Source organism: Gekko japonicus, unplaced genomic scaffold, assembly GCF_001447785.1.
Source record: "Gekko japonicus isolate JY-2015 unplaced genomic scaffold, Gekko_japonicus_V1.1 scaffold3302, whole genome shotgun sequence".
NCBI classification, from domain to species: domain Eukaryota; kingdom Metazoa; phylum Chordata; class Lepidosauria; order Squamata; family Gekkonidae; genus Gekko; species Gekko japonicus.
The window spans coordinates 54,473-65,328 of record NW_015173237.1 but is presented as its reverse complement, the minus strand read 5'-3'; the positions used below and the strand labels follow the sequence as shown (position 1 = coordinate 65,328).

Sequence of the window (10,856 nt, the reverse complement as noted above, 5' to 3'; positions counted from 1 at the left end):
TAACGAAACTAAGATGAACAACGGAATCCACATCATTTCATCTATTTGAAGTGCTCATCCACGCAAACTTTCCCTCACAGCTCAAAGCTTTTCTAGAAACCTCGTCTCAAAGGCACTCTTCGGACCCTCCCTTTCCAAAGACCGGACGGGTATGAGAGATACTGACCGAGCGGATCCGAACTGCGACGCCTCCTCATTGCAGGCAGGTAGTCGGGCGAGAGCAACACTTTGAAGAGGCGTTCAAAAGGCTGACATTGAACAAAGGATTGGAGGCCACGAGCGTTCAGGCAGAGGGCACTGAAGACGTTGGGAAGAGAACCCAGAACTTCCCGTGTGGCAGGAACCTGAAACGTCAACAGGGTGACTATCTTACAGTTGGGCTACACACACACGTTTAAGTTAATTATGCATTTAGTTATGAAAAATGGGGGGGGGGAGAGACCCTAAGACATACAAAAATGCAGTGAGAGATGGCATGAAAGGAACCCATTCTTATTTATAGGAGTTAGAAGAGAAGAAGAGATTGGATTTATACCCTGCCCTTCACTTGGCGTCTCAGAGCGGCTTACAAACTCCTTTCCCTTCCCCTCCCCACAACAGACACCCTGTGAGGCGGGTGGGGCTGAGAGAACTCTGACACAAACTGCTCTTTTTCAAGGACAGCTGTGCCAGAGCTTGTGACTGACCCAAGGTCACATCAGCAGGTGCAAGTGGAGGAGTGGGGAATCAAACCCGGTTCTCCCAGATTAGAGTCCGCACACTTAACCACTACACCAAACTGGCTCTAGTTAGGACTAGAGAGAGAGCAGGAGCTTTATGGGACAGAGAAGATAAAATTATGGAGACAGCAGCGTAGGCATAGATTAAAAGTGAACTCTGGGGAGGGAGACAGAATGGAAAGATTGTGGAGAGGAAAAGCAACGGGGAAGGAAATGCAAAATAACCCCCTTTAGTCATTTGGGCCCTTCTCCCCTTCCAACACTTTCATCAGAATACAAAGGATAGTGCCAAAGTACATGTTTAGAAGTGACAGAGTGAATTACAACACTCAGGACAATGGAACCCCCAGGGCTTAACAAAGATATTGGTTTCTTATCTCTCTACACATGCTAACATCATTCAGTTCTTTATTATGCTCAACGTTAATTTGCTGCTATTCACAGTTCTTCTCAATCGTCTTCATCCAGTCTTAGCTATATTTTACTGTCCAGTTACTTATACATCTTGACTTTAATTGGCCCTTCCAGGCAAAACCCTCCTGGCAACCTATATGTAATGGTTGGTGATTTCTGCTTCAACGTATCATAAGTGTGCATGCACACGAAAGCTTATGCCCAGAATAAAACTGTGCTGGTCTTAAAGATGGCACTGGACACAAATTTTGTTCTGTTGCTTCAGAGCAACATGACTACCCACCTAAATAGAGTGAACAAGAGGAAGATCCACAGGGACCTGCAGGGGACATCTCATTTTCCCTCCATTATTTTCTCCTTTGCTTCACTGAAAGCCCTCATTGCCTCTGCCAGGGTTGCCAGGCTGTAGCTGACAAGACCCGGGCACTGGGGTACTGGCTTGCTAATGTCGCTTCCAGGGAAAACTAGAAGTGATTTGATAGGGTGGTATAGGATTTACAAAAACAAAACTCTTATGTATATTCATCTGCAAGGCCAGAAACTGGCCAACAGTTGTAATGCAAGGTGGGGGTGGGAGGGAAATTCCTCCCCCTCTCCAAGTGACAGCAAACAGGGGGTCCAATGAGAAAGGCAGATACAACCAAATAAGACTCACGTCTTTAATAAGGAGAGCGTGCAACATGACGTCTGTTAGGCCGTTGTCCTGTAAGGAGGACAGCAATGAAGGCTCTTGGAACACGAAGACCGTTACCACCTCAGTGGCTGGCAGGGGAAGAAAAGCATACAATGAAGTCAGTCACTGGCCAGTACAAGCCCATCTAGGCAAGGAAGGAACCCTGGGAGTTGAGATCAGGCACTTCATGCCACCTCTGGGTATCCCAAGCCCTGTAAGCGCCACCTCTTGAAGGTAACAAGGGTTATGTCAAGGGGGCACATGTTCTAGGGAACCAGGGCTATACGTTACAAATACCACACACAGAGAGACATACCAAGCAAGAAGAGTGATGGCCCATAATATTCTGCATTGCTGATTATGTGCTTCAGAGAGGTAGGCAAAGAGCCATCCATCACTGTAAAGAGAAAGAAGGAGTCAAGCACAGATGTTCTGGGTAACACTGTAAAACAGGCATCTACTGCCTCATGTACTTTGCTAACAGATGCTGAGATTCTGGAGCTGTTCTTCGTGAATTCTACAACACACAATTTGCTAATTTTCTTATATTTAGCAGAAAATTATTCTGCCTTTAAGTACTGTATAAATTACTCTGGCTCTTGCTACTCATAAGAAGGTGCAAGGGTATTGATATCCACCTTATTTCTGCGACTCTGAGATTTCAATAAGCCCTGCCCTATACACCTGCACTTAGGAGGCTAGGAAACTTGCTGTCAGGCCCGTAGCTACAGTGAGGGATTCTGGGGCCTGGCCCCCCGACTTCCATCCAGGGCCCCCTGGTGCCCAGGTTGCCATGGCAGACCACATGATGATGTTGACGAGCCATGGCGTGAACAGGCTGCAGGGCTACCGGATGGGGGTGAATGGGGGTGAATACTTGCCTGGCAAGCATGAGCTTTTAATTTTTTTTTTTTAATTTCGTGACTTCCGTGGCCCCCGGCATGAGGACAACTACCCCACCCCCAAAAAAAAAATATTACAAAATCCTGGCAACGGGCCTGCTTGCTGTGCTTTAAAAGTGAAAGATGAAGACCTCGGGGGAAACTGCACCCAAGGTAAGATTCTGCAAATTTCCAAGCTCCCACAGAATCACACAGGGCCCTACTTTTACACCTCAACTTTCTTTTAGTAGTAGTTTAAAAAAAGAAATGAGAGCAGGAAGAGAAATCCCCACAAAAGCCTTCAGAATTCAGAAAAAAATAGCCAGAACACTCAAGATTTGGCGGGACGTCCGTGCACAGGATTTTTACGTTATTTCTATGACGGAACCTTCAACTAAAGCCACCTGACAAAGTGAAAGGGTAGAGGGTAGGGTCCACATGCGGAGATTCTATGCAATTTGTTGCTTGGAGTGGGGAAGACCTTAATATGACAATGAAAGCCCTTCCAGAATGGCCACCTTTGGTGGTCTTCAAGCAGAGGGTGGATGGCACATCCGTCAGAAGTGCCCTAATATGGATCTCTTGCACTGAGCAAGGAGTTGGACTAGACAGCCTATACGGACCCTCCCGACTGACCAGGACTCGGATTCGAAGGCCTTCATTTAAATAGCTCTCAGCGTTGACAGGTGACTACACAGCTAAGAAGTGAACTGGTCATTGTGACGACCAAGAAGGTTGAGCGAAAGCTGGCCTGAGAACCATCAGTTTAGCAGCCCCTACACGCAGATAGATGCCCTCGGGCGGCCTCACCGTGGCGTATGCCGTCTGAGAAAGCTGGGTCTTGGATGGCCTTTTTCAGGAAGTTCAGCATAGACTTGAGAAGCGCTGCCCGCTGAGGGATACACTGGACCCCTAAAGGAGCGAAGGGATTAGGAACTGAATCAGAGAACGCTTTCAGGACCACCAACAGAAGCTCTTACTCCATCTTCACCGTATACTCTTTCAAAGTTGGCGGAATACAACGTACACCATTAAACGATTATCAACACGGGGTGGATCCAACCATTTGTGCGTGGAAGACATACAGAGCTTCCACTGTGTGCCCCTCTTTTCCTGCAGCCTCTCCCCCCCCCCAAAAAAAGATCATCCCTGGGGTTGAAAGAACCATTCAGAGAAGAAGCTACGTAGGTTGGTGAGCGGAGGAACAAGGGGGTTCAAAGTCAACCCTCTCCACAATGGAAGCTGTGCTCAGAAGAGCTATGTTGTATTAGCTAATTTTTGTTAAAATTGAAGTGGTTTTATCTTACTTTAACAGTTGTATGCATTTTTAATACTTCAATAAAAAAGTGTTGAAAATAAAAAAAGAAGAGCTATGTTACCCCTTCCTACTTCCTCACTCCTAGGTTTGCACATCCTTGGGAGGGCAGAAGTGGCTGCAAGAACAAAGGAAGATAGTAACATGCATGGAACTGGGTCCACACCAGAGTTCCCTCTAAGCTGAGTCAGTGTGAGCTAACTCACAGTTTTTGAGCCTCCACCTCACATATTTTTGTCTTCGCTCAGGAAGGAGGGCTCCAGAGCAAACTAATTTATGCAGCAGCCAAACCACTCGCTCACAACTTTAATGCTGGCAGCTCGCAAAGTACAATTTTCGCTCACATGACTCTCCACAGCTTAGAGGGAGCACTGGTTCACACACAGTTGATTAATCTAAGGAATCAAGACAGTCATTCTCCACTGTCATTCTAGAAGAGGAGGAAACTGGATTTATACCCCACCCTTCACTACCCGAAGGTGTCTCAGAGTGGCTTACAAACTCCTTTCCCTTCCCCTCCCCACAACAGACACCCCGTGAGGTAGGTGGGGCTGAGAGACAGAAACTGCTCTTTTTCGAGAACACCTCTTATCAGAGCTACGGCTTGCCCAAGGTCATCATGCCAGGTACAAGTGGAGAAATGGGGAATCAAACCCGGTTCTCCCAGATTAGTCCGCGCACTTAACCACCACACCAAACTGGCTCTAGTACGGGGTCTCCAACGTGGCACCCGCTGCCACTTTTCCTGGTGCCAGAGGCAGTGTTTTTTTAGAATCCAGGCGGGGGCCAGATGCCCAGCAAAAGATTTTGATTTGGCTGCAAAGATTTTTTTAAAATGTTGCTTCAGCAATAGCTTATGCCGTCTGAGAAAGCTGGGTCTTGGATGGCCTTTTTCAGGAAGTTCAGCATAGACTTGAGAAGCGCTGCCCGCTGAGGGATACACTGGACCCCTAAAGGAGCGAAGGGATTAGGAACTGAATCAGAGAACGCTTTCAGGACCACCAACAGAAGCTCTTACTCCATCTTCACCGTATACTCTTTCAAAGTTGGCGGAATACAACGTACACCATTAAACGATTATCAACACGGGGTGGATCCAACCATTTGTGCGTGGAAGACATACAGAGCTTCCGCTGTGTGCCCCTCTTTTCCTGCAGCCTCTCCCCCCCCCCAAAAAAAGATCATCCCTGGGGTTGAAAGAACCATTCAGAGAAGAAGCTACGTAGGTTGGTGAGCGGAGGAACAAGGGGGTTCAAAGTCAACCCTCTCCACAATGGAAGCTGTGCTCAGAAGAGCTATGTTACTCCCTCCTACTTCCTGACTCCTAGGTTTGCACATCCTGGGGAGGGCAGAAGTGGCTGCAAGAACAAAGGAACACAGGAAAACTCCATGTGCCATGCATGGAACTGGGTCCACACCAGAGTTCCCTCTAAGCTGGGTCAGTGTGAGCTAACTCACAGTTTTTGAGCCTCCACCTCACATATTTTTGTCTTCGCTCAGGAAGGAGGGCTCCAGAGCAAACTAATTTATGCAGCAGCCAAACCACTCGCTCACAACTTTAATGCCGGTAGCTCGCAAAGTACAATTTTCGCTCACATGACTCTCCACAGCTTAGAGGGAGCACTGGTCCACACACATTTGATTAGTCTAAGGAATCAAGACAGTCATTCTCCACTGTCATTCTAGAAGAGGAGGAAACTGGATTTATACCCCACCCTTCACTACCCGAAGGTGTCTCAGAGTGGCTTACAAACTCCTTTCCCTTCCCCTCCCCACAACAGACACCCCGTGAGGTAGGTGGGGCTGAGAGACAGAAACTGCTCTTTTTCGAGAACAGCTCTTATCAGAGCTACGGCTTGCCCAAGGTCACCCAGCCAGGTGCAAGTGGAGGAGTGGGGAATCAAACCCGGTTCTCCCAGATTAGTCCGTGCACTTAACCACCACAACAAACTAGCTCTAGTACGGGGTCTCCAACGTGGCGCCCGCTGCCACTTTTCCTGGTGCCAGAGACAGTGTTTTTTAGAAACCAGGCGGGGCCAGATGCCCAGCAAAAGATTTTGACTTGGCTGCAAAGCCTTTTTTAAAATGTTGCTTCAGCAATAGCTGCCACCACAGCACAAGGATCTTCACGGTGGCAGCCATTTTATTCATTTATTTATTATTTAGATTTATAAATCACTCAGTCCCTTTCAGAGCTCTGGGTGATGAACAGCAATAAAGTGTATCATCCAAAACAATTCCAAGCATTCAAAGACTGATTAAAACAATTACACGATATCAGTCTGCAGATGGCGTTCACGGCTGGTCATAAGAACATAAGAGACGCCAATGTTGGATCAGGCCAATGGCCCATTCCAGTCCAACACTCTGTGTCACACAGTGGCCAGAAATACCAGGTGCCGTCAGGAGGTCCAGCAGTGGGGCCAGGTCCTGCACCTACTATCCTGCGCCAGAATTCCAAAGGAGCCTGCAGGCTCAAAGAGGACAGAGACCCCTGCTCTAGCAGTCGTCCCTGGTGTTTTAGGCTCCCCTAATCACACTGAGGACCAGGCAGAGACTCCATTTAAAAGCTCTGCCCACTGGCAATGGGGGGGAGAGCTTAGTGCCTCCTTCGAGATGTCAATGTTCTGCTCCCAGCATCTCCTGCACCTTTTTCGCCCTTTAATGGGCTTTAAGAAATGCGTTCTTGTCACTGCTGCTCTCAGAGAGGGAGGAGATCTTTCCCTGGCCCAGTGTGGAACTAGCGTATATTAATCCCCTCCAATCCCCCACCACCACCAGAGAGGAGTCACCCTGCACAGAAGTCCACACTGAGCGCATTTGCAGCCATACACGTGGAACTAGATGTGGCACTAGACCGCGGTGGCCAAACTGTGGCTCAGGAGCTGCATGCAGCTCTTTCAAACATATATTGTGTGGCTCCCGGCAGGATCCCCAAATATTTCTTTCTTTGTTTCTTTCTCTCCCTTCCTTCCTCCCCCTCCCTTCCCCCATCTGTTTGCTTTCTTTATCTCTTTCTTTCCACCTCTTTCATTCTTTCTTTCCACCTCTCTCTCTTTCTCTCTCCTTAGACAAATAAATCTCATTAGCAAACACATAAATATCATTATCAATATCTGTTTTTACCCCTTTTGTTTTTATTTCTGGCAGTTTCATTCAATGCTAATAAAAAAGCAAATTTGCGTATTTTAAAAATAAAAACACGTGTGCAATATCTGTTCGTGTCTTGCGGCTCTCAAATGTCTGATGTTTATTCTGTGTGGCTCTTACGCTGAGCGAGTTCGACTGCCCCTGCATTAGACAGCTCTGCTGGCCATCAGGGTGGTCACGAAACCCTGAGCCGCACCAGGCAGCGACACCAGGGATGTGGCGAACTCCCCAGAACTATCAAGCTGGAGAGCCTCCGACAACAACTTCCTTAGCAGACAGAAGAGCTGAAATTGTATTAGTCCAATGGAAAGAGAGTTGTACAGGTTTACTTTTAATGTCCAAAGGCCTGAGAACAGGCCCCTACGTACCACTGCGGGGGGAGACGACGGAGTTGGTGCTGCTGCTGCTGTTGCTGGGAGTGATGGCACTTGGGGCCCTGGCTTCGACCGCTGCTTCTTGCCGAGGCTCTCCGGAGGTGGAAGGCCCAGGGCTACTCTCCATGGCTACGTCGGAAACTGGAAGCACAGGTAGATGGCTTTAGAAGGGGAGGAGCGGGCTTTGTTTTTGCGAGAAAACTCTGTAGTTGGAGGAGGTGGAGACTGGATTTATATCCCGCACTTCACTCGGAGTCTCAGAGCGGCTGACAAACTCCTTTCCCTTCCCCTCCCCACAACAGACACCCTGTGAGGTAGGTGGGGCTGAGAGAGCTCTGAGAGAAACTGCTCTTTCAAGGACAGCTCTGACAGAACTACGGCTTGCCCAAGGTCATCCAGCAGCTGCAAGTGGAGGAGTGGGGAATCAAGCCCGGTTCTCCCAGATTAGAGTCCGCACACTTAACCACTACACCAAACTGGCTCTGAAATGGCTGAAAAGACACGAGCCACTAAGGTCAAGGCAGCCTTGAAAGGTGGGCCTTAGAAAATGAGATGTTCTGCACATCTGTTCTGCCTAATGCACTTCGATTATTAGGTACCACAAACATTGAGCAGAAAAGACAAAAAGCAAATTAAACAAAATAAATCATATTCTACAGTGCACTTTTGTTGTTCAGTCGCACAGTCGGAGTCCGACTCTTCGCGACCCCATGGACAAGACCTCGGCAGGCCCTCCTATTTTCCGCCGTCCTCTGAAGCTTGCTCACTTAACATACCAATTTAAAAGCACACACTTGAATTTAGCCTCTAGACTGAAAACCGCTGGACTACGTAGTCCTCAATGTACAATATATAATACATATGAATATCCCAAAGTTGATGATGGATAAACAAGACCACAATCAGGTTAGTGATGAATTAGAGGCATAAAAACGGCCTAAGCACGCCAAAGCTGCTGCCATCTCCATCTGTGAGGCAGGCATCAAACTGAGCTTAAAAAGTACGCTCCATTTTACATTTCCACTTATTCCACAAGCTGCAATTTTGGTGATAGAGAAACGCATTATGGACCTAGACATCGCAGTACACTCCCCTGAAATATTAAGCAAATCGGGTCTCTCCTGTTAGATATTTCTGTAAAAAGAAAGCGCATTTTGTTTATGGAAGAGGTACCTTCTATGTCAGTCTCCATCTCTTCACCCTCTTGGGTCACGGCAGCAGCTGGTCTCTGGATCTTTGGCTTTATTACAAAGGGACATTCCCTCCGGCACAGGTCTGCCTCATGCTACAAGAAGTTAAGGGGGGGGGGGAGAGAAAGGAGGCAGCTGAAATCCAGGAGTTCGACAACCATCATCACAACACACAGCCAATTTATGCAATACTAAAGCAAGTCTTAGGCACAAAATGTACACCGATCTACACAGGAGTGGAATATACTGCAACGAAAGGTGTCAAACTCATTTGCTATGAGGGATGGATCTGACTTAAATGTCACTTTGTCGGGTCAGGCCATGCGCGTCATAAAACCTAATGCCAGGTGGTGTTGTTCTCGTTCAGTCGCACAGTCGAGTCCGACTCTTCATGGCCCCATGGACCACATCACGCCAGGCCCTCCTGTTTTCCGCCGTGCTCCGGAGTCTGCTTAATCTCATGTTCGTTGCCTCAATAACACTGTCTAACCATCTCATCCTTTGCCACCCCCTTCTTCTTTGACCTTCAGTCTTTCCCAGCATCAGGGTCTTCTCCAGTGAGTGCTCCCTTCTCATTGGGTGGCCAAAGTATTTGAGCTTCAGCTTCAGTCTCTAGCCTTCCAGGGAACAGTCAGGGTTGATTTCCTGTAGGATTGACTGATTTGATCTCCTTGCAGTCCAAGGAACTCCCGAGTCCTCTCAGGCACCATAATTCAAAAGAACCTATTCTTCAGCGCTCAGCCTTCCTTATAATACAGCTCTCGCAGCCATACATTACTACTGGGAATACCATTGCTAATGCCAGGTACCAGAGATATAAACTGAATAAAGGACAACAGCTGGTAAGCTCTGAGTTGTTGTATCCTCCCTGCAAGGCCCCATGGGCTGGGAGTGGTGTGCAAAGGAAAACCCGTATGGGCGGACTGGAGAGCCAGCGGTGCAGCACTGGACAGACGCTCCCGCGCTGCTTGACTGCTGCAGACGAGGTTGTTCTGCCATGCTGAAGCCACTCCCCCCCGAGCAGTCTCCTGTTCCCTCTCTTGTACTAGTTGCTCGCAGGCTGCATAAGAACCCCGGACGGGCCACTTCTGGCCCCTGGGCCTTATGACTGACATCCCAGAAGGTGTTTGTCACAAGAGAGGCAATTCATTATTTCAGACTTTGAGTCAAGACCTACAGCCGTGACTGGGAGGGACTGTGCTCAGTGGCAGAGCATCTGCTTGGCATGCAGAAGGTCCCATGTTCAATATCTGGCAGCTCCAGTTTTAAAAAAAAAGAACCAGGTGGTAGGTGATGTGGAAGACCCCAGGTTGAGGCCTTGGAGAGCCGCTGCCAGTCTGAGTAGGCAATACTGAACTTCGTAGACCAGGGGTCTGATTTCAGTATAAGGCAGCTTCGTGAGTGTGTTTTCACCAACGAAGCAGCGATCTGCTTCCGCTGACAGGCCAGACTGGCAAAAAAAAAAAAAGGGCCGCTACCTCTAATCTGTAGATGAAGATAGAGAGGCCGCTGTGAGACTGGAAGGCTGCCATGTCGAGGTTCGTGATTAAGTCCACTACGCGGACGGCTCGGGTCACAAAAGTGATCTGGTCCTGTTCATCGCCCAAGAACTTGATCACCTGAAAGTGTAAAAGCAGCAAGGTGAATGCAGACGTAGGAACCGCAGAACCGACTCACCCACAGTCGCAGACGGCCGGAATTCCTGAATGGCAAACATTAACTGAGACCGGCTACGATGAGACTGGAAGGCTGCCATGTCGAGGTTCGTGATTAAGTCCACTACGCGGACGGCTCGGGTCACAAAAGTGATCTGGTCCTGTTCATCGCCCAAGAACTTGATCACCTGAAAATGTAAAAGCAGCAAGGTGAATGCAGATGTAGGAACCACGGAACCAACTCACCCAGAGTTGCAGACAGCCGGAATTCCTGAACGGCAAACATTAACTGAGACCGGCTACGATCCTACAACTATGATTCTCATCTGTGCCTGAGCCCAATTCAAGGTGCTGGTTTTGAACTTTAAGGCCCTACATGGCTTGGGGCTGGGGTATCTGAATGACTTCTCCCAGACATTCCTGCCCCGGAGGAACTAAGATCACAAGGAGAGCCCTCTTGACTGTCCCATCGAACAAAGAAGCTC

The 10,856-nt window shown here is 48.4% G+C and overlaps 1 protein-coding gene across 1 annotated transcript in view; it reads right to left on the bottom strand.

The window, feature by feature from the left end:
- HUWE1 (HECT, UBA and WWE domain containing 1, E3 ubiquitin protein ligase) overlaps positions 1–10,856 on the bottom strand; it is a 126,549-nt gene that overhangs the window by 92,717 nt on the left and 22,976 nt on the right. The window contains exons 12-18 of the mRNA XM_015422763.1: positions 10,195–10,335; positions 8,700–8,811; positions 7,521–7,667; positions 3,498–3,599; positions 2,123–2,203; positions 1,789–1,895; positions 167–344 (exon numbers count right to left, since the gene is read on the bottom strand). Coding sequence (XP_015278249.1) covers positions 167–344; positions 1,789–1,895; positions 2,123–2,203; positions 3,498–3,599; positions 7,521–7,667; positions 8,700–8,811; positions 10,195–10,335 — 868 coding nt within the window. The remainder of the gene's footprint in view (positions 1–166; positions 345–1,788; positions 1,896–2,122; positions 2,204–3,497; positions 3,600–7,520; positions 7,668–8,699; positions 8,812–10,194; positions 10,336–10,856) is intronic.